Below are 27,615 nucleotides of genomic sequence, written 5' to 3'. Positions count from 1 at the left end.
TTTAGTTAGAACATAATAATTAGCTATATATGCTGCTGACCACCACCAGGGCTATACTGGAGGGAATTTATGTTTTCCCACAATGTTTCCACAACAACCCTTCCGGCAAGAAATTTAGAAATTAAGATGTTTCTCTCAAAAAATTTCCGATTTTTCTTAAAAAAAAAAGTAATAAAAAAAATTTAAATAATTTTCCAGTTCAATCCTGGTGGATGACGAAGAAAAAAAACTACTCGAATGAAATAAATTCCTTTATTACGAACCTCCCTTCTTTGTCCCTTATTTCACTCAACCAGTATTAAGAGTACCTTGCCACGCTAAGCCAGGGCAGTTCCCAATCAAACGTGGTCTAGCACTCACGCTCTGGACGCTCCCTCAAAACATTTTGAAAATTCCACCAGAGAAGAAGGACATACCAGTGAGCTCCGCTAGGAAAAGCAAAAATTCCAACATTGTATAGTGCAAAAGTATTTGGGATTTTCTTGTGCCTTTGAAAAATATTAAAAAAAAAAGTTTTGTGACAAAATGAGGTCCTGTGGAATGAATTTCATTAAAACAATTTTATTTATTTTTAATTTCATTTTTGCAGTGAGTATTCCATATTTGTTTATTTTTATTTGAATTTTATTGGTAAATTGAAGTGAATTTTTTGAAATGGATTCGAGGAAAAATTGGCGCAACTAAATGCTTATTAAATTGCATGATAATTTCAATAGATTCGTGGTGATTATTAAGGTGGGAAAGGACGTTAGAATATTTCTTGATATTAAAATAATCATTTCAGTAAAAGTGGATAGAAGTGCGAAGAAAATGAATACCATTTTTCTTTATTTCCAATTTAAGATAGATCATTCAGTGGGTTTTTCGTATTCTTAATTATTAAAACAAATATTTTTCAGGAAAATCGTAGAAGAAATGGAAATATAAAATAGAAATTCTAATAACTTCATAAAGAAAGTCTTAAAGGATAATTAATGGATGTTTGGGAACATTTTTATTTTTATTTAGAGTGAGAAATATTTTACATAAATCACATGCAAAGAAAAAAAATTTTCTGAAATCTTATATAAATTATGCAAATGTGAATTTCTAAGACGTAGGTATTACTGTTATGTTTTTCACGAAAAAAAAAACTTTTTTTTTATTTTGAATTAATGAATCTGTATTTTAAAACAATTTCATTATTAATTTTTAAACCCAGATAAATCCAAATTATCTAGAGAAGTCAATTTTCTCTCGAAAATCTTGAAATTTTTCCTGAAATTAGAAGAAGAAAAAATTTTTTTCAGTCTTTGAAAATGAACAAGAATTAAATCAATAAATTTTAAAATGAGATTTTTCCTGATCTCCAAAGACTAAGTTTTCTTTTTGTTGAATACATTAAAATCCACATAGCCTAATATGTAGATTTTTAATAAGATTTATTTAATGTAATAGATATTTTAGTAGATTTTCTATGTCAATTGATCCAAACCTTAGAGATAATGTAATTTTTCATTTATATCTTTATTTTTTAATTAAAAGGTCCAAGTTTGAATTTCGGTTTTAATATTTTTTCAGTCACTAATACAAAATTAAGGTGGGCCTGGGGTGCAATGGATAGAGCGCTTGAGTGCGCATCCAAAGGTCGCCGGTTCGAATACAGGACCCGGCAAACGCACCCCATCCGCCAACGTGCAATTAGATCACGTTGACCGGTTGGATCAGGAGATTGATACACTCCTATCCGTAAAATGGCCCACACGTGGTAGTATCTCGCAAGCCGCCCATTACTTCTCCGCAAGGGGAACAACAACATAATAGGGTGGCCGGCCCTGTTCCTAATATGGGACGTAGTGCCAAAATATATAATACAAAATTAAGAGAAAAGATAAAAAGTGAAAAGAATAATTCTTCTAGATTTTTTAAAGTTGAAAAAAAATAAAGAATTTGAGAAATTGTAATATTGAAAATATTTTTTTATTCAGACAAACTATAATTTTTTTTTCATTTTTCTCAGTTTCATGACTGTTTAAGGATCAATAACTGTCTACTTTTTATTCTTTTTTTTTTAAATTCAAGATAACGTAAAAAAAACTTAGCTAAACATTTCTGAAATTTCAATCAAAATAAAATTGAAACTAGTTCAGTAAAACTCTGATTTATTTGCTCATTAGAAAGTAAAAGAAAAACAATATAAATATATCAATAAAACGTACAGAATGTAATCAAAAATGGTTTAAATGGGTTAAAAAAAATATTTGTGTTGATGAACCTTGAAAATTCAACACGCTTTTTTCCACAAAAGCCCGTGCGTAGCATAAAAGGATAAAATACACAAAAGGTCCCTAGAATAATCAGTGAGTGCAAAGTCATAAGTATTTTGTTTACTTATGTGGTTCTCACCCACAACTTTACGGTGCTTCGGGGAGTTTTCCTTTCATTACGATAATGAGGCTCACAATCAATAATTCTTCATTGTTGCTCATTCATAAATGAAGAATTTGGTGAAATTGGAAAAATGGGTTGTTTACGTTATCGCTAATGTTGCAACCGTTTGTTTAATTTGCTCTCAATTTAGGTCAAATTATTATTCTTTAGATTTAATATTTTTAGATTTTTTGTATGTTTTTTTATACTCTGTTCAAATTATTCTTGCATTGAAGCTACACCAGATGATGACGTAAGGTTGCAAGCCAATGAGAACCCTTTGCCTGATTTTATTATCCAATCAGAGAGCTCAGATGGATTTTTCTTCTTATTATTTATTTTAATTTGAATAAACGTTCCATCCGAAGGTGTGTCTTCGATGCAAGATTAATTTAAATTTAATTTCCCTGTTAAATTCCGTCTTTAGCAAAGGGCTTTCAGTGCAAAATTCATTTAAATAGAGTATTATGTACATATTCTGTGTTTTTTTACGTGCTAGATCGTTTATTTGAATAATGAATTTAAGTACAATGTAGGGTAGGTACCAGCCACCCCCTTTGGCGCGCCAATGGGTGGGGTTAATTTGCTTAATTAAAGAGTGGACTATTTAATTGAATAAAATGCGAGAGACAGTAGAATTATTCTTTTGGGACAAATTCCATTCATTCCTAACACACGGAACTCCCCAACAGATTTCTGGGCTTGGCGTCCTCATTGCTGGAGCGCTCGTTCTTGCGGATGTTGGTGAATTCAGCCATTTCATTGAAGGTCGCGTCGTGGCACCCCCAATTGTCCTCATTGTCGTTGGTGCTCTGGTCTTTTTGGTTGCCTCCCTGGGTTGCTACGGCGCAATTCGGGAGTCACCACCCCTCCTGACTCTTGTAAGTGCCACAATTAGATTCCTATCTTTTTCTGGGGGTAATATTTGGGGGCTGAATTGATGGGGAAATCAATCATTTTCTTTCTCACTCAGTTTGCTGTGTGCCTCGCAATCATTTTCATCGTGGAACTTGCCGTTGGTATTGCGGCCATTGCCTTCAAGTCAGACCTGGAACAGGCCATACGTACCACCCTGCAGAAGTCCATTCGCAATTCCAATGCAGAAGATCTCAGTGCATGGGACAATGTGCAGAAGAAGCTTCATTGCTGCGGACTCGATGGCCCTGCTGATTGGGTTGATCTCAGCCGTGATCGGTACCTCAGGCCAAGTTGCTGCCGACCAGAGTACATTGATGCCCAGTCAAAGGACTGCAGGAATGCCCTACCCTTGCACAAAGACAAATACTACCAGGTAACACAAGAAATTATAAAAATTCTCTTTAAAAAAAATCTTTTGAGAATAATTTTAAATAAAAAACTTTAAAAAAAATTCTTCTTCCAGGATGGTTGTGCGGATAAGCTGAAGATGCGCGTGGATTCCAATGCATCCATCCTCATTGGTGTTGGAATTGGCATTGCATTCATACAAATTCTAGGTATAATCCTTGCGTGCCTTCTTGCAAATGCCATTCGCAATGAGAATGCAAAGTAAAGGAAAAAAATTCGGACCACAGAAGCGAAAGATCTGGAAGAGAAATATTTAAAATCAAACTTCCACATTATGTATTAATTTGTAAAATGAAAAAAAAAGACGATCTCTCTCTCTATCTTTTATATCTTCCCATCGAAATCATACACACAATTTTCCTCGTAGTGGTAGTTTAAATTCAACAAAGAAAATTCACAATGAGCCTGTAATTTGGTAAATTTTCCTTTGAAAAAAAATCTGATAGAAATAGTTTTAATTTCTAATTAATAAACATCGTAGTAATTTTAATATATTGGATCTAGAATACTTAGAATTTTTTTAGAATAGCATTTTGTGGTATTTTCTGTTTTCCATTAAAACTTATTTAAAAAAAAAAGTATTGGCAATATTTATTATTTAATTTTTAATAATATAAAAATATCTATGTAAACTAACTCTACCTCAGTTATTTTTTAATGTGGAATTGCTGAAAAAAAAAGAAATGTTTTGAGATTAAATATAGCATGGATGTAACAGTATAAAGCGAAAGAACGGTAAGTAAAACTTACGGGCTGTGATTCTTTCTTTGTCAGTGAAATGTGAAATTGAGTGAAAATTGAGGATGGGCAAATTTTAAGGAGAGACTTACTCGCGAGCCGAATCACAGCCAACGCGTAGAAATTTTGAAGAAAGCCTTAATCGTGGCGGGCGTTGGCTGTGATTCGGCTCACGAGTAAGTCTCTCCTTAAAATTTGCCCATCCTCAATTTTCACTCAATTTCACATTTCACTGACAAAGAAAGAATCACAGCCCGTAAGTTTTACTTACCGTTCTTTCGCTTTATACTGTTACATCCATGCTATATTTAATTTTTATCTTTGCAGTTTATATATATTTATCTTTGCATTTTTATATGTATATATAATGTATATATCTATGCATTTATATATATATTTTATTTTATTTTATATGTGACTTATGCAACTCAAGATATGACATGTAAACTTTAAAACGCGATATCTCCGGAACGGCTACATAGATTTTCTTCATTTTTGGCATGGTGATAGATACTATAGTCAACTATAACATATCAAAATATGAAGCAAATCTATAAAGCGGTGCTCGAGATATTCATCGAAAACACATCGAAAATTTTGCTTTCGATTTTAGCGCCTCTTGCGGACATTTTTTGAACTTGCGATGTTCCGAGCAGTTGTAGGGCTCATTAATATCTTTCATTTGAGCCCGAGTTGATCAAAATCGGTCAAGCCGTTCTGAAGTTATGACCGATTTTCGATGAAACATTATGACGGCCATATTGGCTAAACGGCTTGGCCGATTTTCAAAAATGAGGTATCGTTGGAAAGGTATTGATGGCCCCTACAACATATCAAAATTTCAGACCTCTAGCTATAATAGGGCCTGAGATATAGCGAAAACAAAATTTGGGGGTTATCCAAAATGGCGGACCGGGGGGTGGGGGGTCGGATTTGACCTCATAATCGGATGTCTTCCACCCGATATTTAAACTTTGCCGTTGACCGCAAGTCTCTATCTATTACCGTTCTCTTGTAATTTAGCAAAAGGTTCCGGACGGCCGGACGGCCGGACGGCCGGACGGACGGCCGGACGGAAAGATTTTTGGCGCATACGTTTTTTGGAATGTAGGGACCTTAATTCGTGCTCATCCCGAATTTGAGCCCGATCTGACGACTTTGCATTTTTGAGTGTACACAGAAGCTGTGCTTCTTTGAAGAAAGAATCACAGCTAAAAAAATGGATTGTTGTTTTAGCTCGACTAGTTCGATGTTGATAAAAAGCTTATTTATTTGAAGATTGCAACGAAGGAATTGTTTATGCAAAATGAAAAAGAATAAAATGAATAAAATATTCTATTCCTAGAAAAAAAATGAAATTTTTCTAATCTGAAAGTGAAAATTAATCTTATTTGAATAAAATTTAACCCTTTCGAGACTAAAAATTGAAACAACGATGCTTTGCCTTTAAAGCATTTTTTAACCCTTTCACGTTCTTTGGATCATCGAGCCAATCTAGAAATATTATTTTTCTAAATTTTAATGCATTTGTGTTTTCCCAGGATAGAAATGAATTAAAATTACGCAAATGGGGTCCAAAAATACGTTTCGACCGTTTTTTGACTGAGCAATGTCTTCTTTTTTTTAATCCCCCCTACTTTATTCTTTTGTTGGAAAAAAAAGTTTTCATTAGCTCAGTGTTCAAAGGTCACAGTAGGCTTTGATTTCCAGCAGCGAAACGCAAAAACATCTCAATTTAAATTCAAATTAATTATTCTTCCTAATTCATAGAAAATGGATCCTTTTTGCAATATTTGCTTCAAGAATTTTCAGGCGGCAAAGTGTGAGCTCTTCTGCACTGATTGCCAGCACGTAATCTGCCAGGTAAGCTTCCAAAAAATCTCAATTTTGCTGCCAAAATCTTGAAATCACTGCAATATTTTCATCTTCCAGGAATGTCTCAAGGGGAGAGATTTTTGCGGGATGTGCAACAAGAAATGCCGCCTGATGAAGATCTCCAACACCATGCCACAGAATATGAAGAAATTCTTTACGGATGTACGTCCCGAATTAACAGGTGTCATAAAGATTGTAAAGTTTCAGGATGCCCAGAGGGCCATTGGAGTGAATCACGCCCAGAGGATCCTCAAGGAATACTATGATTCAAAGAGACGCCTCGAGGCTATCAAGAAGGAGTACGATGAGCTGGGTAAGGAATTTGCAAAGGTCAAGCAGGAGGAGAGATCATCCGCCGGCAGCAATCGTGGAAGTTTCTCAACTTTGCGAACACCCCAATCATCCGTGTCCGGGAATTCCGGTAAGTTTGCATTTTTTTGTTCCTTTTTATAAAGCTGGTACAGAGAAAAAGCGATAGCAGTTACTTTGCGCCGCAATTTCTTCACAAAAAAAATAGGGGAGAATGGGGTTGAAATGGGTCAGTTTCTCAAAATGTCGTCACTTTCGTTAGCAACTGCTGTATTTGCTTAATTGTTTCTATGAAATATCAAAATAGAGAAAAATTTGAAAAATATAGAATTTCCCAACGGATTATTTACTCCATGAAAGAATGTCAGACATTCGCTGGTTCAATAAGCCATTTTTATACCTTCATCAGTGTCCTCAAAAGGAAGTTTTCAGACTTATTCCTTTTTGTAAGGTTATGGCGACAGTAAACTAAACCTATTCATCGGAAAATTCGAAACCAAACATCAAGAAAATTCAAAGACTTTAGTTAGTTGCTTTAGATAACTTTTATTGCTGGATATTATTCAAATTGATTGCATTAGAAACCAACGATTCCATGAACCCATTCACGAACGGAAGAAACACGGGAGTAAACACCGGGATATTTTGGTTCAGCACATCCAAATCCCCAGGAAACAACACCAACAAGGACATCTCCATGAGTCAATGGACCACCGGAATCACCTGAAATCCCAAAGAAAAACCCATAAATTGATGTTAGAAGCATTTTCCCCCCGCAATAAACCTACCTTGGCAGGCGTCCTTGCCGCCCTCTTCAAATCCAGCGCAGATCATGGTCTTTGTAATGCCGCCATATTGGGTGTAGGCCTTATTGCATTGTTCATCGTTGTACTTTGGCACAACAGTAGCTCTCAAATGTTTATTGCTCTCCTGGCTGCTCTGGGTATTACCCCATCCGGAAACAAGCAAAAGAGCACCATCATAGACATCATCATCTTTCTCAGGGAGTCGAACAGGGTAGCGTACACTGTTGAATGTGATGGATTCCTCGAGTTCAAGAAGGGAGAAGTCATAGTCCACAGTTTGGTAGTTGAATGATGGATGCTGATGAACCTTCTTAACCTTGAAGAAATCTCCTCCAGTTCCGTGTTCGTTTGATCCAACTCGCACCTTTAGACGTGAAGCATCTTGACCACTTTTTGATTCAGAAAATTATAAGTTATAAATTTTTCGCACGTAGATAGGAAGTGTAGGAAGAAACTTACTCAGTGCAATGGGCAGCTGTGAAGACAAAGTTGTGGGAAATGATTGAGCCACCGCAGAAGTGTCCGGAAGTCTGGAGTGAAACTTGGTACGGAACGTGACGAATGTCCACTTCGAAGCCACCAACAATCCTTCCATCGAGCCTTGGGCGTGGAAGAAAAGCAGGACCGGCTAAGACAGCCAAAGGAAGAAGGCACAAAATAGCTACAGAATGCATTTTCTTTCACTGTCTGGGCAGAATGAAGGTACAATCCCACCTGCCTGGGTATTTATTGCTGTCTTAACGTTAATCATTGTACGCTTATCACTCAAGTAGGGATTTTTTCTAACAAAATAAAACTAAAGATCTTCAAGAGTCTAGGAAAGTCCTGAATTTTGGAGTACTTACGTCTTCTTCTAATGATACTTGGCTTGGGTCTCTTCTTATCTCAAGAGTCTCTTACATGTGGCACTATGAGTACCTCTCATGTAGGTTTCGCTATTCAAACATCGAGAACTTCTTATTTATGCACGCTTCATGAATTTTTAAAATTAAATTTTATGTTTTTGATGTTTTTTAAGAGAATTTCCTGATTTTCTCAAGTGGCTGTGTTGAAGATTCGTAGTGGCTACAGGTGGCTAAGTTTTGAGATTCTTAAGATGGTTCCTGTTAATTTTGCTGTTGTCCAAATTTATTTATTTCTTTGTATTCTATTTAATTGAAATTCTACTAAAGATTCTAAATTTCTTACTTTTTTCAAAATGGCGGATGTATTTAAACAAAGTTAAAGCAAAATAAAATAATTATTCTGAAAGTTTGCTCTTTTTTTTAAGTTTAAGTCATGAAAGATGCAATTTTTTTTGTTATTAAGAACAATAGCTGGCAGACTTTTTATGTTAGCGCCAGAAAAATGACGACTGATTCTTAAAACTGTTCAAAAAGCATGAAAAAGTTTTGTAGGTTTTGTACAAGCTAAAAGAACTCCTAAAAATAGCTCCAAGGGGTGCTTATCTGAGTGAAAATCTTCGAATTATTCTTCAAGAACATTCAGACTATTTGCTAAGAATCCAAGTCAAGGAAATACGGATTTCGGCAAAATTTAGATTTTTTTCTTAAAATTCGAACTATTCATCATGAAAATGGTGAAAATTCAGATTATTTGTTGAGATTTGATTTATTCGGCAAAATTTTGATGATTCGGTAAAATAAATCGAAATATATTATAAACTATAAAACTAGGGATAGGTGGAAATAATTTTGTATTTTTTTACATTTTGCGATTTTCCAAAATTGACAAAGAACCAGCCGGGTTATCTTTTACGACAATATTTTACTTGTGTTACACAATGGACAAGACGCGTAAAAAAATAATTTCTCAATAAATAAGTTGATTTTTTTTAATTTCTTAAAAATTCTTAAATAAAAGTATTTATTACATATTAAAAACCCAAAATACCTTCTTTTCTTTTGCTACAAATTTTATCGACTTTGCCTTGCTAGAAATTGAAAATAATTTTTTTAAAGATATTGCTTTGCCCCACACTCCCCTATTTATCTTTCTGCTCGAATAAAACGACGAAAACTTTTAAAATCTTTTGATTTCTATTTCTAAACGTTTTTGTGTTTAATTCTTAAAAATTTCTTTGCAGGATTTTCGGGATCTTCCTTCACGAGGAACGTGAATACTGTTGAGGAAGGAGTCATGATGGATACATCGCTGTGGAACTCTCCAGCTTCATCAATGGGGAAGTCCTTTGATTTGAATACAATGTCCAACCTAACGCTTGGACCACGTCGTTCTTTGGGCACTTCCAGCCTCCGCAACAAGTTCCAGAAGTAAAGAGAAAAACTCACCAAAAAAAATCCTTTCAGGATTCACTTTAATTATTTTTTTCTTGAATTATAAATATGAAGTATAAATTGATTTTTATAAATTTATGTAATGAAGAGAGGAAGAAGATGAAATACATAATATAGGGATGGGGAAGAAGGAGGAAAGGCGTGGAGATTAAATGAGGGAGTGGGAATTCTTCAGTCCAATGCCCTGGCAGACGATGATGGTGGTCTCGCCCTCGGGGATGAGTGTGAATGTTGCCTTTGTCATGAGTTCAACCACGTGGATGGCAGTGCGTGTGTGGAGGGTAATGGGTCCCGTACGCACGCGACTCTCCCCATCGGCTAGTGCCATGAGAATAATTATCTGATCCTGCATGTGTTCATCCACGCACACCCCGAGATTGAGGGCATCTTTGATCTCTCGTGCAGCCTTTCGACCCGTTTCGGCGGGTTCCTCCTTGCGGTTTCCCAGTGCAGAGCCACCAAGAAGGCATCCCGTTGACGTTTGACAGCACAAGATGACACCTGAACAGTTATCCGGAGCCATTGAGGCGGATTCTTTGTATTCTTCCACCTCCAGGGAGATCTTGGCCATTGCTCGGCGTGCTCCTTCGGCCATTTGTTCAGCTAGGCGAAGTGGCAGCGAACCAGCTACAAAACTCCATCCGTATGCCTTAACCACCTGTCCCACATCCACATTCACCACGGGCTTGAGTTTCTCAATGGGGCGCAAGCTGAACACACAGTGGCCACCACCTTTGGGGAAGTAACCACGCCGGAGGAGTTCATACTCAAAGGTTGCTCCGAATTTCTCAAAATTAGGCCTCACCTGGAAGCACCAAGAGATTTTGTTTTTATTGAGAATACTTTTCAAGACATTGTGAAATCCCCTCCATTACTCACCACTTCCGTTATGTAGTCAATTTGGGGTGCCATATCGGCATTTGTGCCCCCACGGAGACTCAGCTCAACAGGTGATGAACTGAACAGGGCCACAGGGAGAGCAGCCTGCACAAGGAGTGCAATACTTCCGGCTGTCTTTGTGTCTGCACTGTGGCGCCCCCCAATGATGGATTGCGGATGAAATTCCACCTCCGTAGACCCAATGTGTGCCCCCATAACGCGTGCTTTGCACAGGGAACGACACAATTCAACACTCTGAACATGCTGTGCCGCCAAACCGGGCTTACTTCGTCCTGCGCGGATTTTTATCACTTTTATCGGAATCCTGCACAAGCAACTCAGTGCCATGGCAATTCGGAGAATTTGCCCACCACCCTCCAGTACACTCCCATCGATTTCCAGCATTTTCCCAGACAAAAAAACTACACGAGTTTCACGATAAAACACATTTTATTTACAATTTGTTGAGAAATAATTTTGTGAGGTTATGGCGGAATAATTTTTCTTTCTCTTTCGCGTAAACTAACATCTATATAATAAAAAAAGGTCTCTCTATTATTTCGTTCCTGTTCAGCTATGCAGAGCCCCCCTTCGTAGCGCCCCCATATAAAATTCATGCTTTTTTGACTACTTTTTGAAATTGGCGCCATTTTTGGTACTATTTGCTCAAGAGAAAATGAGATGGATGCATTTTACCGCTATTCGTCTCCCTCACACTTTCAGTTTTTTACAGTTTTCTCGCGTTTTCCGCCGATAATTCCGGCCGGAAGTAAGTTTTTGCAATCCGGAAACGACGCCGCGTCGAATGGCATCATTGGTTTGAAAAGTTCGCGAAAATGCATTTCCAGAAAAAAAAGTGCGTGTAAAATCCCCAACCGTCAAAATTTTCAAATTTGTAACTCAACCGTCAAAATTTCCGCGGGCCCCAAATTCCGCACGGAGGAGCTCCCCGAGGCTCTCGGAGCACCCGTAAGTGCCCCAGGAGCCCAAAAAATGCGTTTTATGCCCACAAATTTAGGAAAAAACACGGAAATCACGAATTTTGTCGAAATGCAGAAAAAAAGTTCGTTTAGTTCAATTTTATTATTTCATGCTATCTCGTACAGCATATGCTTCTGAAGCGAAGAAGCTTAATTAACTTCGTGAAAACTCGCGTGGCATTCGTGAAAGTTCGCGTGGCATTCGTGACCTTGCGCTGACTTTGAAAGATCAAATCATTTTCCAAACAGACAAAATTATTTTCCACCAAAGATTCTCAGATTTGCATCCTCATTTCCGGGAAAAGTGATGGCACTCAATAAGCTGAGCATTGAGAAGCTAGATTTGGCGGGAAAACGTGTCCTTATGAGGTGAGTTGGCGGGAAAAAAAACACCGAAGAAGGAAATCTCGGAAAACTCATGAAAATTCCTTTTGCAGAGTGGACTTCAATGTTCCCATCAAGGAGGGTAAGATCACGAGCAACCAGAGGATTGTAGCTGCCCTGGATAGTGTAAAGTATGCCCTGGATAAGGGTGCAAAATCCGTGGTGTTGATGTCACATCTTGGACGTCCGGATGGGTGCAAAAATGCAAAGTACACCCTAGCCCCGGTGGCTGATGAGCTGAAAACTCTCCTGGGGCGCGATGTGAAGTTCCTCAGTGACTGTGTGGGCTCAGAAGTGGAAGCAGCATGCCAGGATCCCGCTCCTGGGAGCATTATCCTCCTGGAGAATCTTCGTTACTACGTGGAGGAAGAGGGAAAGGGTGTCGATGCCACGGGGGCGAAGGTTAAGGCTGCCCCGGAAAAGGTAAAAGCCTTCCGGGAGAGTCTCCGGAAATTGGGTGATGTGTACGTGAATGATGCCTTTGGGACGGCGCATAGAGCACACAGCTCAATGATGGGTGAGGGCTTCCCGGAACGTGCTGCTGGATTGCTCCTAAACAAGGAACTCAAATACTTCTCTCAGGCTCTCGATAACCCACCACGACCCTTCCTTGCCATCCTCGGTGGTGCCAAGGTGGCCGATAAGATTCAACTGATTGAGAATCTGCTGGATAAAGTCAATGAGATGATTATTGGTGGTGGCATGGCATTCACCTTCCTCAAAGTTCTCAACGGGATGAAGATCGGTGGATCCCTGTTTGATGAGGAAGGTGCCAAAATTGTCCAGAATCTCGTGGACAAGGCCAAGAAGAACAACGTTCAACTCCATCTGCCCGTGGACTTTGTGACTGGAAGTAAATTCGCCGAAGATGCTACCGTTGGGGAGGCAACTGTTGAAGCTGGTATCCCCGATGGGTGCATGGGATTAGATGTTGGTCCCAAATCTCGTGAACTCTTTGCCGCTCCCATCGCACGGGCCAAGATTATCGTCTGGAACGGCCCACCGGGTGTCTTTGAATTCCCCAACTTTGCCCAGGGCACCAAGTCCTTCATGGACAACGTCGTAGCTGCCACAAAAGCGGGATGCGTCTCCATCATTGGGGGTGGTGATACGGCGTCGTGCTGTGCCAAATGGGGCACCGAGAGTGCAGTTTCGCACGTCTCAACTGGCGGAGGAGCTTCCTTGGAGCTTCTTGAGGGTAAAACTCTTCCCGGAGTAGCTGCTCTGAGCAATGCCTAAACAGCTGGTCATATCCCATAAATAAATCTGTGTATCCCACTCCATTTAGGCCCCATTGGGCGGTAAAAAAAATCCATTGAAATTGGCGTGATTGTCTCTCGATGAGAAATTAAAATGAAAATGTTAAAAAACGGAGCTTAATTCTCTTTTAATTTCCTTTAATGATCCTAAGTCTGGTGTTTTTGTTGGTATAGGATAAATCCTTCCAATTGCGTCAACAAAGGGACGGTAGGTCAACTCAAAGGCATCCTTTCAATTTTAAGGGCTAAAGCTTTCGACACTTCTGTGCGCCTTCCTCAGTGGCTGGAATTTTTATTAACATTTCTTATAAATTTTCTTTCTGATCTGCTTAGTTTCCTGACGTAATTTTAGATTAGTTTTAGGTAGGAGCTGAGGTGCTCCCTCCGGGGGCGTCAAGCGTGCGTGTCAATACGAGAAAAACACAATTTTTACCAGAGCTTTCGGCGAATCACTTCGCCTTTGGTCAATTTTTGTCTACTTTCGGATTCCGTCAGTTCCTTTTTCTCTTTCAGGCCAGTATATTGATTCCGTTGAATGTCTTCCATATCTGAAGCAGTGTGTTCTCGTCAAGGGCCATACCATGCTGAACATACCGGTTCTCGTCCGATCACCGAAGTCAAGCAGCATCGGGCGCGGTTAGTACTTGGATGGGGGACCGCTTGGGAACACCGCGTGCCCTTGGCATCTTTTTTTCCTTTATTTTTTTCGATGATTTCTGCATGTTGGAGCTCAATCTTTATGTTTTTCAAGGCTTCCGGTGTTCGTCAAAAGCAGCAATTAAAGCCAAAGCTTTCGACCCTAAAAGTGGATCTTCTTCAGTGGTCTTGCTTGTTGTTTCTTGGGGATTGTCCTCCTCTCTCAATGTTCCACACACTCATTAGGTTAATCAAAATTGCCGAGGATCCTGTTTCTGTGATCGGAGTATTTTCTACATACGTTTAGGAGGTGCATGACGTCCAGGACGTCGTGGTAAATATTGAATAAAACGTCTTAATTCACAAAATTTCTTTGTGAATTTTACTACAATAATCATTTTTTTCTTTATTACAGTCCATCTTTAAGATTCTCAATTATGGTCTACAAACTTTTTATTTTTGCTAAACATAATGCCATAATTTCTATCTAAAATGAAGAAAAATGTGTTTCATAAATTTAATATTATGAATTAGAGGAGAAAATATCAGGGAAACTTTGGGATTTTTGCATGTGCAATGAAAAGGAAAGAAAAAAAATGAATGGGGGATGGGGAAAAATTACTTTAGTTTTATCCTAAAATTGCAAAAATTGCTCCTTGATGTCCGTACGGAGTTTTACAATTAAATTGTACAATTTAATTGCAGGGCCGAGTTTAATATCCAGCGATTGTGTGAGATCATCCTTTGTAAGGGCCAGAAAAGCCTCACCGTCAATGTCATTTATGCGGAATTTATCTGCAATATGAGAGCAATTTGGCAGATTGCTTAGGAAGTTTGCAACCTCATTTGTTGTCCAGAGAAGTGGATTAATTTGCTTCTTATCTCCCATTTCCACATGCGCCTTGATCCGTGATGTACTCTTCCACACACCTGGAGCGGCACCCGGTGGAGTTGTTGCAGCAGCAGTGGCTTGCGTTGTGTCTGTTGCTTGAGATGTGGACGGTTGAGGTGTTGCTTCTCTGACAATTTTGGCTGATTTTGCCTTACGCATTGCTTCAACTGCATGCGCTGTCTTCCTTGGTCTCTTCTGTGTCACCGGCGGGGCTTTTGATGTGCTAGAACTTTTTTTTTCATAAAACAAAATGTTTCAGTTAACAATTAGAAAATATTGGGATTCCTAACCTAACATTTTTGTGTAAGAATATTTTAGGTTAGAAATCCGTTGGACACAAAGCATAATATAACTCTCAATTCCCTTACCTTGGAGGTTTCTCCTCTTCTACCCCAAATTTCCTCTTCCGCACAAGACTAAAACGTAGCGCATAGTCCGTCACAACTTGCTTTGCATTGAGACGACTGGGTTTCACAGCCCTGTGATTGTAATTCTTCGTATTGTACGGACACTCAATGGCCGTATCGTGATTTGTGCCCAATTGATTGTGAATACTCCCCTTGCCGGCGCACACTTTGAGGCCACACTTTTGCGTTGGCCACCGCGTACTGGGTACAGCCTCAAGTGGATGCCCCGTAATTTCGCAGTAGCCCGTTGGGAAGATATCCGTACTGTCGTCATCAACCCAGTAGGCGTATTGTGTCTCAAAACCATCATAGAGTATCCTCAATTCGTACTCCGCAACATCAATCACCGTAGCTGGACGTATGAATTCCGGACAGACACGATCAACTGCCTCAATCTTCATACCCTTCTGGAATGCACGCGGTGGACGCTGCACAAAGGCGCTTTCAGGCACAGCCCGACTGCGTGTTTGAGCCAGGAAGCGTGACCACGAGAACCCAGTTGGGCGTTCTTAAGATCAAACAAAAAAAAGAAAAGTCAATCATAACGCATCCAGTTATAAGAGTTGGTGTCCCACAACATGTAGAAGTTTGTTTATGCGTTGAAATGCGATTTGTGAGCACTATTAGATAGGCAAAGTTGATTTTCTTTGTGAAATTCAGTAATTTTATACATAAAAATGGTTTATATATCTGATTCTATAACACTTACAGAAAATTCATGACTAGTTCTGGAAAGGTATTGACACAAGCTATAATTTGGGATATATTAATATACTTTTCAAGGTCACCTCCAGAAAACAAAATAGCCCTTAAAATTAGGCAATTTTTATTTTTGATTTTAGCACCTCTTGTGGTCAATTTTGAAACTTTAAATGATTCAAACATTTGTAGGGCTTCTTGAAACCTTTCATTTAATACCAAGATGGTCAAAATCGGTCAAGCCGTTCTCGAGTTACTTGTTTGTTGTTTATTGGAATTTAATTGGGTATAGTTTAAAGGCTTATAACTTACGAGAATAAAATTTTCTTAAAAAAAATAAAAATTTACAAAAATTTGTTATGAAACTTTGTGTAAATTAGGAAGCATTTTCACCCTTAATTTATTGAAATAGGACCACTCACAAAAACCCGTCTAACTTTTTTTCTGGGTGTCCGATTTTCAAAATTTCAAAAAAACTCTGAAAGCTACATTCTTCCCCTGTCCAAAACTGCCGGGGTGATCAAAATCAGTTGAGGGGCTGATTTTTGACAGTCGCTCAAGTAGACCCTTTATCAAAAATGCCACTTTCTGTTCAATCTTCTACCAAAACTGAACGGATAGGTCGATTTTCGAAAATCTACCATTGTTGGAAAGGGATGAATGTAGCTTTCCGAATCTATGCCACTTTTCAAAATCTGTCACCCACAGCCTGAGATATAGTCAATTGAAGTCTGGGGTACCTTTAAAACCTATATTGGTGGTCCTATTATTATTCTCGTCACTGTATATCGAAAAAACACTTTTTGCTTTAGGCCGCCATATTTGCTAAACGGCTTGACCGATTTTCAAGTATGATTTGTTGATGAAAACGTCTCACTGAGCTCTACAACATACTAAAATTTTAGACTTTTAGCTATAAGGGAAGTGGTTGACGGTGTTTCAAAATGGCGGACGGCGGCCATCTTGGATTTTGAAAATGGGAAAAAATGAAATTTTACACCCACATTTCAACAGAAAACTTCAAAGCGGAAGTCTCTTTGTCTTACTGTTCAAAAGTTGTAAGGCTTCCAAAAAGTGACCTGATGGCCGGAATGTGGGATGTCTAAAACGTGCTCATACCAAGCTTGAGTCGGATCTTTTTGTCCACGAAGTGGAACACCAACTAATTTTCATTTACTAAAAATTCACAATCATAACGGTCCTTACTCGTTGGCGTTATTAGCTGTTCATTGATAGTCTTGTGGTAGTTTATGGGATGAAGTCTTGGTGAATCGTAGTCACACCAGTAGTCAAAGTTGTCGCTATTCCCGTCAAAATGAATCCTCACACGATTCCCAATAACATCCGCCACCGTTGCCACTGTTAACCTTCCCGTTCCCTTCACATTCTCCGCTTCGAGTTTCATCCCAATCTTGAAGTCATGCGGCCTGAGGAATTCCCTCAGGGCTATATGTCGGAAATTCTTCACTTTCGCCCCCTCAGCCTTGTTCTCCCTCAAGTACGTCTTCCAGAAGAACATCTCCTGCTTCCCTCCACGTGGCACAAGGAGATTCTTCCCCTCATTGACAGCCCAACGTGGCGGGAAGATGTCCGGACAGCTGAAATTCACCCAGAAATCATACTTTACCGGACAACCGTCAAAGTGCAGCAGCATCCGATGTCCCTGTGTTGCCAAAACCGTAACAACACTAAACACAGAACAATTGTCCGGATCAATTGCTTCGAATTTTGTTTTTTCCTGAAACGGGTGCTTCTCATTGTATTCCACCACCTCAGGACGACAGTGTGGAAATAGCTCATCCGGTGCTCTCTGACTATTTGTCACCTCCAAGTAATCCTTCCACGGGAATGCCCCTCGTCCATCTTTTTGCTTCTTCTTCGGCGAACTCTGTCCCTCATTCACATTTACCCGTGTCCTCTTGCGCGAGACATTTATGCACACCTTACTGCAGTAGTTGGGCTCCAGGAAATCCGCAGCAAGGCCAAAGCACGTGCATCCCAAGCACGTGTAGACAGGCTCACCGGATGCCTGCATCTGCCTCATACGCATCGGATTAATCTCACGCTCATACAGTGGATGATCGTACGGAGAGTCAGTTTGCTGGTACCGCATGTACTCATCCTCATCCATAATATCCACAATACCCAATTCATTGAACTGGAAGTGCAGATTACTCATGTACAGGTACCCTACGCCATCTTCCCAGCGGATTAAATTGAGTGCATCCTCATCCTCACCCTCGCGTCTTGTACTCAGCTTCATCAGTTGCAAATTTGGCGGCGGGATGAATTTCCTACTACCAAGAGCGGAAGACAAAATAAAAAAAAATGCTGAAGGAATATTGTTTGCTTGAGAAAGAAAAATAAAAAAAAAACTAAATAAGAAAAAAAGGGACTTGTGCCAATTCAACGACTTTTTGCTGTAGAGCTTAGAAGATTATTTTTTTAACCCTTTAAAGACTGTAATGATTTCTAAAAAGCTTAATTTATGTGAAGAAAAAGCCAAAAAGGACATTTTTATTGAGAAAAGATCCTTTAAGAAAATAAAATGAATAAATATTTCAATGATAAGATCTATTTTTCAATGCTTTTATATTTCTTGGTGGTCGCGAAAGGGTTAAGTTAAGTGAAAAATCAATTACTTTCTTTTAGTAAATATGTATTTTTTAAAGTAAGAATTTTATTGTTTAAATGAGAGAAGTTGCCTTTAGCAATTTTTTAAAGCAATTTTGACGTTTTAAATTCCTTTTCTATTATATTTGAAATTCTAACAATTGTGACATTTATTTTGACGTTTCGCGTCAATATCCTTAATTTTTTTATTATAAAATGAAAAACTCTTTCTAGGTCAATTCTAGGTCTTCTAAGTCAATAATAAAAGATAAAAAAAACACTTTTTTTTACAGATTTTAAAAAGAATTTTTTTCAACAGAAATTTAAGGTTATTTTTTTAAAAGAACTTTTTTGGCTTTTGTGATTTTTTTTTATATCTGAAATCTAAGGAGAGCTCATTAATATCCGGAACATATTACGAAGATTTTCGAATGAAATATAAAAATTTATTTAAAAATTGCTAAAGTAAATTATAAGAGGTTCTACAAAAATTAAAAAAAAAACAAAATTAATTTTTTGAGATTTATTTTGTTATTCGTTTTAATTTAGTCATTTTCCCAAAATTTTCAGTAAAACTCTTTATTTTTTTACCAAGTTTTTGATCGATTATATTTTACGCATTTTACTGATTTTTTAATCAATTACAATTCGATGGGGGCGTGGTTTATCTTCAAAAAACCTTTCAAACTCCCCCAATGTGTACCCTAATGGAACCAGATATGTCTCTTTCGGCTTTTCTTGAATGTTGGATGCATCTTTACCATTTCAAGTTTTCTTTCCTCAATGATATACGTATCTCAAAACAATTTAATTTTAACATAAGGGATGGTCACGTTATTTTGGAAACTCTACAGGAACAAAATGGCCAAAATGTGAGAATTTCAAATAATTTTTTTGAGCACAAAAATTAATTTTCATAATTGAAAATACTGAATTCTTATCAGTATTTGGCCATTTAACAAGAGTGCAAGCAAATTTCGAATTTTTGGTTTCAAAATTGGCTTGAAAATCGCTCTTGAAAGTCCCCGAGTTTCCAAAATAACGTGACCATCCCTTAAAAATGAATAGACCCCTTCTCAATACATTTCTATCCCAATTTTAATTTTTTAAGCTCCACATTAATCAATTTTGCACCGAAAACCAATTCTTTATACCTTTTTGCTTACTAGAGATTGTATTAAGAGATTTAAAACTGATCCTATTCACCTCATGTTAAAGAAATTTGTTATTTCCCTAAAGTAATTTCAGCAACTTATGCAAAAAGATAATGAAGAAATTTCACTTTTTTTCCATTCGAAAAAAACAAGTAGATGACCATTTGAGGGGTCTTCAAGAGTCACCAATCTCTTGACACCCGGAGTGCAAGCATACTGCTAATTTTCCCCTCATACTGATAATTTTAATGACGTCTGGCGCTTCTTTGGCCAAACTAATTTATTACCAAAAATCCCCTCAAAGTAAAGAAATCTTCCTTCTTTTCAGCAAAAATATCCACAAATTGCTGTGAAAGTTCATCTTCTTTCCCTTCTTTGCAATCCATGCTTTACCACCTCCTGGCATGTTTGAGAGTCATTTTTTTTACGTTACAAATTATGCAAAGAAAACTTACAGAAAACCCCTCAATTTGTCCTGAATGAGGGAGGTAATGATGCAGAGATGAGATTCTCGTGGAAATTAGAGGTAAGAGGGTTGTCTTTGTGCCCCTTCCTGGCTGTCTATCACTACGCCCTTATCTCTGCACGACGGTGCACAAGAACTCCGGGAGAAATTGAGCTAATCGCACCCAATGCACTTATCTCACAAATGGGGAATAACAGGGGGGTGGGGGAGGGAGGTTTTCTTATCACCTAATGAGTGCATCTTTTGCAGGAGAATCTCCCCATTTTGGGTCGGCAATGGGGCTCACTTGATGAGGGAATTTGCGCTTTCACCTCTTTTGCTTTTCACACACACTCCGCAACGACAAACAACACGGAGAGACTCGACCTTAGAGGTGGTCGATTCTAACCTACAAGCTTCGTGGCACAGGGTATTGTGGGAAGGTTGAAAGAGAAAAAAAAAACAGCTTCAACTTACCTTTCGTCAATTTCGCGCTCAGCTTCTTCGGGGGGTTCGCTGTCGGATGGAGCTAGAGGGTCAATTTGCCCATTGAGGGCAGCTTCGTGGGGGGAGGTGGAGCTCTTCTCACCCTCTGATGAATTTTCCATGCTCTCGTCGCAGAAAAGGGATGCCAGGGTGGGTTTCTCCTCAACTTTTGGCGTCATTTCAGCACTCAGGGACCCACGGGTGGGTTCTGAGAGACGCCGCGGGGTTGATGGCTTCTTGGGCGGGGAATCATCCGTTGACGATGAACGTGTCACTTTGCGCGGGGTTTTCTCACCCACAGGGTCATCCTTTGGCGCCGCTGGGTGTTCACCCAAAAGCGCCCCAGAGGTGATTGTTATATTATCCCGTGTGACTGTGAGGGACTTCCCGGACATTCCCAGCATCTTTATGGGTCCATGCGGGTCCGAGAGGCGCCCATTGGAGATTTGAACATTGTACACTCCCCCCTTTTGCGCATCTGGCGGGGAATTCTGCGGGAGTTTCGTGAAGCCCGGAAAGCGACTATTTAGATCCAAGGGGGTACCCTTGAAGTCCAAAATTGTGCCCGTGGGAAAATTTGTTATCTGAATTGATCTCACTTCAACTTTACCCTGCCCAGAGCCTTCAGGTTGGGGTTTAGCCAGGGCAATTGGGGTTGCAGTGAGGGGAACCTTGGCGATGGGTTTGAATACCTGCGGAGCAGCAGCAGGAGCTAAGGAGGCGGCCTGGGAAGACACAGCTGGTGCTGATCCACCACCATGGGACACAACATCAACTGCCGTGGGCTTCTTGGTAATCAAAACCTCCCGTGGGGACAACCCTTTGACACTGATTGATGTTAATTTGAGGTCTGCTGCCTGACCCGTTGACACCGGGATGGTTTTTGCAACCTGCAGCCTCAGGAGTTTATTCGTATTTGGGCACTTCATGTAGAAATTTCCATCCTTCACGAAGATATTTTTATTCTGTGCGAGGGAAAATGCATTCCGGGAGTTGCAGTGTTGTTACCCATCAATTTCCCTCCCACAAAAAACCCAACCCCAGTAGGCATCAAAAAACTCCCCACTTACCGCTTCGCCTGCTTTAACAGCCACAAAATTCGATGAGATCGTCCTGACGGGAAGAGTCCCTGTCTGAGCTGGGGCATCCCCACCTGATTTACTTGTGGCAGTAGATGAAGATGCAGGAATAGCCGAAATAGGGTTAGGTCCGAATGAGGGGACCTTCACAACGCAAATCTTTTTCACTGAACCACCTTCTGGGGCTTTTCCCACACCCCCACATTCCCTGTCATCCTCATTGTCCATTTTGCACACAAATTCGCGGCGGAACGCAGAAAAATCCCTTGAAAAACACAACAAAATCACTTTCAAAACACAGAAATTGGCTGAAAATTTTGGGGGAAAAAGCCACCGCGAAACTCCCTCCTTGGTCACTACTAGCGCCATCTGGCACACCCCAAATAAAACTACGCATGACGTGAATTTTCGCAAAAAAGGATTTTTCCACCAAATCTCTCGTAATTCCCAAGAAAAACCCCTCAAATATGATTATATAAATCCTTTTAGACATTTTCCCGGTGAGTTTTTGTAGAGAATTTGGGAAAATCTCAACTTTTTCCTGCAATTCTCGCAACAGCGCGCGTTTTCTTCTTTCGCATAAATTTCAACATTTTTCCTCAAAATCCCAATAAATTTCACGAAAAATATAAAAATCTGTACTTACTTTTCCACCTGGGAATCCCAAAGGATCCAAAAGTATGAGAAAAAGGCGCTTTCCACGGAAATCTTGAAAATTTTTCAGGGAATGAAAAAACTGTCAGAGAAAAAGGGCTACCAATATTAGCACGCCATAAAACCGCGCGGAAATTATTTTTCATTAAAAAATGTTTTTTGATCAGTAAATTGACCTTTCTTTACTTTTAATTGGTTATTTAGTAAGTAAATTGATAATTTTTGCAAGAAAATTAGTAGTTTTAGTGGGAAAATTTCACATTTTTCATGGAAAAGTAAGTTTTGTTTACAGGGCTACCAATAGCAGGAATTTCGAGGACGGTTGAAAAACGCCAATTTCCATCACAATTTTATCTGGAAAATCATGGAAAATGAATGAAATAAAGCAAAGTTGTAATAAAATTTGCATTTAATTGAATTGAATAAAATAAATCTCATATTTTTGGGGGAATTACGTCAAATATGGCCTCTCGGGGAGCGAGAATGAACCACCTGTCCTTTTTATTTCTTCGGGTATTCATTGGTAAAAGTCGTCTCAAGGAGGCACCGGCACCCACATCCTGCAGCACACACATCATACCGCGAAAACCACTCCATCATGTGAAGTGTGTGACCCCCATGGCCACACTGGAGGCACGCATTGGCAGCCCCACGAACTGGAAGGCGACACAGAGCGCAGTAGAGGAGTGGTCTGTGGCAGTTACTGCAAAAGGGGATGACTGCTGTTGAGTTGCGATTGCACACGAGGCACTCTGTGACAAAATCCACTCCACGCGGAGATTCAGGTGGTGTGCTGAGGTACTTGAGCACCTTGGCACGCTGCACAAGGAGATCCCAGCGATACAGCATCTCAGCGTACGTGCTCTTGAGGATGTCGTGGAAGTGACGCTGGGAATCCCCGAGGAGACTCTTGTTGACGTGATTTCCAGCCGCACGGCAGTCATCGAGGGAATCAGACCACGAATTGCTGCGGAGGTTCTTCAGTTGCGTCACAAGATGCCATTCCTGATGACCCACATGACTGCTGGTTGTGTCCAGTGGCAGGATGGTGTGATACGGTGAACCACTTGGCTGCTCCAAGGAAGGCAAATTAATTTATTTCAATGTAAAACTTTCAGATTTTCAAGCATAATTTGGCTGTTTTTTGGAGAATTTTCTTTTGATTTCAGCAGCAGAATTGACTGAGTTGAAACTTTAATTCAGATTATAGATTAAAGATTAAAAAATTGATTAAAATGGTTTATTATATATATTTTAGTTTTAAATAAGAGCATAACTGCCTTTTTTCAATTTTAAATTTTTTTTAAAGCCTATTTTTTTGCTTTTATTATTTTTTTGTAAAAAAAAACTGATGATTTCAGAAACATTATTTAAAAAATTTGCGAAAAAGTTTAAATAAACTTATTTTAAATCTTTGTTTTGATTTTAAAATTACAAAGACTCCAAACAGGGGAAATCATCTCCAAAATCTCTGAAATCAAAAAATAATTCTCCAAAAAGCAACCCCCATTCCAAAAGAAAATCAAAATGACTAAATGACAAAACAAAATTTAAGGGTGCCATAACAGAATAAATAAAAAAAATGAATGTGTGTGTATAAAAACCAAGAATGAGATGGAAAGATGAAATAAAAATTAATGAAATTACCTTAATTTTGCGATGACCAAGCAAGTGCTATAAGAACCAAAAAAAGCACCCAAATTAAAGTTAGATTTTATCGTGTGTGTGTGGGTGAAAAAATCCAATTGGAAAACTAAAAGAGAAAAAAATGAACCTATCCCTGTGGTGAATTTATCCTACATTATAACCCAAAGAAACAAAATTTCATGCTACCAAGGAACCCTGAGAGATGGTCAAATTCAGTTTGTGTAAAGCAGAAAAGAAAAAAAAAAATGAAAAAGAGATCCTACGCTTTGTGATATGGATTTGCTTCCAGAACTCGAACTCCTGGACATCTCTGATGGTGGACAATGCCGTCCGAATGCACAGCACAGCATGGCAGCAGTCTGAACATCGCGATTCTTGGCAAAGTGGAGAATCCTATTCATAATAAATAAAAATTGAAAGAAAAAAATACATTATATCCTACTTCAGTTATCAAAATTAGTTTAAAAGAAAAGAAAAATCATTTTTGTATAAGGATAAACTCACAGAGACTCTAGGAGATTCCTAGAGAATGGATTCTGGGAATAAAACATATCTTCATCTGTCTCCACATCCACAACAGGTGTGGCAATCATTTCTGCAAGAGACCAGCATTGCACTAAATCACTCCTCCCATGCTCCTCAGCCACCATTTTGTTTATTTTGCACATTTCCGCCAAATTATCCGTGTTTATGACGTACTTTTCCGCCAGTTCCCGGCTCACGTGCAAATGTTTCGATAAGTCATACACTGTTACATCACTCGAAAACATTTTTTGCTGCGGGCCGAGGCGATGGCGAGAAGTTTTCTGATTGATCATATAAATAAAATAATAAACTTGTAGCCAGTTAAACTATGTAGGTTCTTTACTTGTATTCTAGTCTTTGATTTGAATAGTTTATCTTACGGATTTAACTGTGGTTCTTTCTTAGCCCGTATAATCCTTAGCTAAAATAGTATACTATAGGCCCTGGAATTTTAGTTTGATGTTGGAGACATTAAGAACTTTCCAAAGATTGTTTGAATAGCCAAGACGTTAAACCTGTTATAAAGTCTCGATTTAACCAATTTGGCGTAATGAATTTTTTTTCTTTGATTGAAAATTATCCTCCAATCTGGCCATATTTATGGTTTTTCTCATCCAATTTTGATCAAATCGGGCTTCAATGTGTGCTCTTAAGACACACAGAAATTACATTTTGGGGGAATGCTACAAGATGTAAAATTTTTAAAGTTTTCGTATTTTCTGGTCATAAGACATTTCTTATGATTCTTCCAGTATATAAGAATCGATCAAGCCGATCAAACCAATATATCGACCTAAATTTTGATCACTTGGCCATATCCTTGGTTTTAATCATTCGATTTTGATTAAATTTGTTTTTTTTTTAATGAAAACATCTCAATGGACCCATAATACATATTTTATTTAGAAATTCCAGAGCTTTGGAATTTTATTTTAATGCAAGAGTATGAAGCCTGATGTGGCAACGTTAAAAAATAACAAAACTTCCAAAATCCAAAAATTATTTTTTGAAATATAAACCTTTTAATAAATATTCAATATAATTGGTTAAACAAAAAAAATAACAGGTTTATTTAATATTAAAAAAAAAGCAGAAAATCTTTCATCTTTAATCTAGAATTGAAAATTTGACAACTCTGATTGCGATTCAATCTCAGCAATCTCAGGGAATTCTGAATTTTGACAAAAACAAAATTAAATAAACGGATTTTTCTCTTTCCACTCACCCTAACACGATCCTGGAGGTAGAAGGCAGAAGAATTTCCATCTCGTGGAGCATAGAGAACCGGTAGGGAACCCATGACGTTCCCCAGGTAGCCCCCACTGAGCGCTGAAAGGGCTCTCGGTGTTGTCGTTTGATGCCTCAGGCTGATCCTTTTGGTGTTCAGCGGCTGCACGAACGTCACGAGGATACCCACGCTTGAGAATCGCGCTCCCGACGTCTTCGGGAAGGGCACGCAGGCATCGTGAAGTGCTCCACTGAGGGCCCCTTCAAGGCGAGGCGACTGCAGACGGAGATAGCTTTTATCGCCGCCGCTTGTGGATTTTTTCAGGGCTGTTACGAGTGCCCTGAGGCATTGTTCAAGACACGTCTTGCCCTTCTTCACGCGCTGATTAGCCGTCTGCCGGAGGACACGCATTAGCTGTGCTGAGAGTGTGTCGTCCACTGAAGTTCCCGGAAGGTAGGTGAATTGTGGCAGAACATTGGGGTAGTTCGTGGGGAAGTAGACCTGCAGGACAATGACGTGCCCATTCGCGGAAACTTGAGCCATGGCAGCTCTTTTTACCGGATCCAGCTCCTCAACATCAATGTGTGGAATATTTGTATTGAGGAGGGAGAATTCATGCTGAAGTGAGCACGAGGGTGGAGATTCAATGTCTCCACGCTTCCCACCTTTCTTCTTTGTCTGCGGCAGGCATTCCTCCAGGATCATATCGTCTGTGCCCGAATCCACCTTCTCCGTTTGGGAATCTTCACGATTTATCAGCTTCTGGAGATCCTCATCAATCCTCCAGAGACGCAGTGTGCAATCTCTGGACCATGTGATGAGCTGCATATCCGGAGAAGTGTCTTCAGTACTTTTTGGGCGCCAGGCAAAGTCCAGAACGACGTCTGTGTGCCCGAGGAAGGTACAAACGGGAGCTCGTTGATTGTTATTGCTCCACAGCTGAAGGCTACTCAGCTCATCGTGACCCGAATGGGGTACAATAACGGTGAGAAGACCATCCCCTTGGGGAGTGTATCGAGCACGCCACACAGGAGATGAGACTTTAATCATCTTCTCCAGGCAGCGGGAATTGTTGATGTCGAAGTACTTAACAGTCCCATCTTGACTGGCTGTTGTGAGTTGACTCTCATGCCGATGGCTCCAGTTGATGCCGTGAATGCGTGCCGAATGGGCTGTGATGTACTGAATTGGGCAGGAACCCTTTCGACGATCCCAAATCCTCAAATCCCCATCATGAGCTGTTGCCAGGAGATATCCGGAAACTCTATTCAATCCAACCTGTTGAAAAAATTGAATTTCAACAAAATCATCCGGGATGTTTTCTAATTCCTTCTTTACCTGAGTAGCTCCGGACATGCAGACTGCACTGAAGGACATCGTAGGCTTCCGGGGATCACGTAAATCCCACAAATGTGTGAATGTATCAATGGAGCAACTGGCCAGGAGATGTGGTTCCTTCGAATGCCAATCAATGTCAGTGACAACGCGTGTGTGTGCCCGCAGGGAGTACATCAGGAGGGGATCTCGCGACTTCCAGGTGACAACCTCAATCAGCTGACTCGTAGCAATGGCACAGTATTCCTGGCTATGGCTGCAAATTGCAAATTTTGCTGTGGATACCTCATATTTGGAATTTCTCTGAAATTTCTGCATCCCATCCTCGTCATCTTCAGCACGATCGAGACTCTGCAGGGCCAAATGGCGACGTCCTGCCAGGAGAATCCACTGTCCTGTGTAATCCACGGACATTGCTGTTGCTTCCATATTACTGTGCCTAGCGCACCAGGAACTCTTTCGCTTCTGCATTGGAGGATCCATCCCCATGTGCTCAGGACTTAGGGACATTTTTCTGAATTTTATTTTCCCCGCAGCTAACACAACTGAATTT

At 39.4% G+C, this 27,615-nt stretch overlaps 7 protein-coding genes and 1 non-coding gene across 12 annotated transcripts; 4 read left to right on the top strand and 4 right to left on the bottom strand.

Annotated features, from left to right (window-relative positions):
* Window positions 1-312: 312 nt before the first annotated feature.
* Window positions 313-4,354, top strand: LOC129793990 (tetraspanin-7). Its single transcript, XM_055834543.1, has 4 exons — window positions 313-588; window positions 3,102-3,290; window positions 3,383-3,700; window positions 3,791-4,354. Exons 1-4 carry the CDS (start codon window positions 526-528, stop codon window positions 3,938-3,940), a joined length of 720 nt encoding a protein of 239 aa, XP_055690518.1. The 5' UTR covers window positions 313-525; the 3' UTR covers window positions 3,941-4,354.
* Window positions 4,355-6,189: 1,835 nt separating this feature from the next.
* On the top strand, window positions 6,190-9,762 carry LOC129793988 (RING finger protein narya-like). Its single transcript, XM_055834541.1, has 3 exons — window positions 6,190-6,336; window positions 6,406-6,769; window positions 9,550-9,762. Exons 1-3 carry the CDS (start codon window positions 6,247-6,249, stop codon window positions 9,738-9,740), a joined length of 645 nt encoding a protein of 214 aa, XP_055690516.1. The 5' UTR covers window positions 6,190-6,246; the 3' UTR covers window positions 9,741-9,762.
* LOC129793987 (trypsin 5G1-like) lies at window positions 7,188-8,160 on the bottom strand. Its single transcript, XM_055834540.1, has 3 exons — window positions 7,923-8,160; window positions 7,446-7,852; window positions 7,188-7,380 (listed from the first exon to the last, which is right to left on the bottom strand). Exons 1-3 carry the CDS (start codon window positions 8,135-8,137, stop codon window positions 7,235-7,237), a joined length of 768 nt encoding a protein of 255 aa, XP_055690515.1. The 5' UTR covers window positions 8,138-8,160; the 3' UTR covers window positions 7,188-7,234.
* Window position 9,763: 1 nt separating the features above from the next.
* Window positions 9,764-11,111, bottom strand: LOC129793986 (RNA 3'-terminal phosphate cyclase). The gene is made up of 2 exons (XM_055834539.1): window positions 10,640-11,111; window positions 9,764-10,565 (listed from the first exon to the last, which is right to left on the bottom strand). Exons 1-2 carry the CDS (start codon window positions 11,042-11,044, stop codon window positions 9,909-9,911), a joined length of 1,062 nt encoding a protein of 353 aa, XP_055690514.1. The 5' UTR covers window positions 11,045-11,111; the 3' UTR covers window positions 9,764-9,908.
* Window positions 11,112-11,771: 660 nt separating this feature from the next.
* Window positions 11,772-13,377, top strand: LOC129793985 (phosphoglycerate kinase). Its single transcript, XM_055834538.1, has 2 exons — window positions 11,772-11,988; window positions 12,057-13,377. Exons 1-2 carry the CDS (start codon window positions 11,927-11,929, stop codon window positions 13,240-13,242), a joined length of 1,248 nt encoding a protein of 415 aa, XP_055690513.1. The 5' UTR covers window positions 11,772-11,926; the 3' UTR covers window positions 13,243-13,377.
* Window positions 13,378-13,828: 451 nt separating this feature from the next.
* On the top strand, window positions 13,829-13,947 carry LOC129794373 (5S ribosomal RNA). The gene has a single exon (XR_008751038.1). It is a non-coding gene; the product is annotated as a 5S ribosomal RNA (ribosomal RNA).
* A 310-nt stretch (window positions 13,948-14,257) lies between these two features.
* Window positions 14,258-22,437, bottom strand: LOC129793980 (lethal(3)malignant brain tumor-like protein 4). Of its 4 annotated transcripts, none has more exons than XM_055834530.1 (6): window positions 22,320-22,418; window positions 21,665-21,938; window positions 20,586-21,559; window positions 17,103-18,193; window positions 15,159-15,705; window positions 14,258-15,019 (listed from the first exon to the last, which is right to left on the bottom strand). In XM_055834530.1, exons 2-6 carry the CDS (start codon window positions 21,899-21,901, stop codon window positions 14,533-14,535), a joined length of 3,336 nt encoding a protein of 1,111 aa, XP_055690505.1. In that variant the 5' UTR covers window positions 21,902-21,938; window positions 22,320-22,418; the 3' UTR covers window positions 14,258-14,532. The 4 variants fall into 4 exon arrangements, with proteins under 4 accessions (XP_055690505.1, XP_055690506.1, XP_055690504.1 ...); XM_055834531.1 differs by having other exon boundaries at window positions 17,103-18,190; XM_055834529.1 differs by having other exon boundaries at window positions 21,665-22,437.
* A 281-nt stretch (window positions 22,438-22,718) lies between these two features.
* LOC129793981 (GATOR complex protein Wdr59) lies at window positions 22,719-27,572 on the bottom strand. 2 transcript variants are annotated; one of them, XM_055834533.1, is made up of 6 exons: window positions 27,066-27,572; window positions 25,725-27,005; window positions 24,479-24,780; window positions 24,238-24,367; window positions 23,975-24,001; window positions 22,719-23,398 (listed from the first exon to the last, which is right to left on the bottom strand). In XM_055834533.1, the coding sequence occupies exons 1-6, from the start codon at window positions 27,570-27,572 to the stop codon at window positions 22,829-22,831; spliced, it is 2,817 nt and encodes a 938-aa protein (XP_055690508.1). In that variant the 3' UTR covers window positions 22,719-22,828. The 2 variants fall into 2 exon arrangements, with proteins under 2 accessions (XP_055690508.1, XP_055690509.1); XM_055834534.1 differs by lacking the exon at window positions 23,975-24,001.
* Window positions 27,573-27,615: the final 43 nt, after the last annotated feature.

Source organism: Lutzomyia longipalpis, chromosome 3, assembly GCF_024334085.1.
Source record: "Lutzomyia longipalpis isolate SR_M1_2022 chromosome 3, ASM2433408v1".
NCBI classification, from domain to species: domain Eukaryota; kingdom Metazoa; phylum Arthropoda; class Insecta; order Diptera; family Psychodidae; genus Lutzomyia; species Lutzomyia longipalpis.
This window is presented reverse-complemented; position numbering and strand designations above follow the sequence as displayed.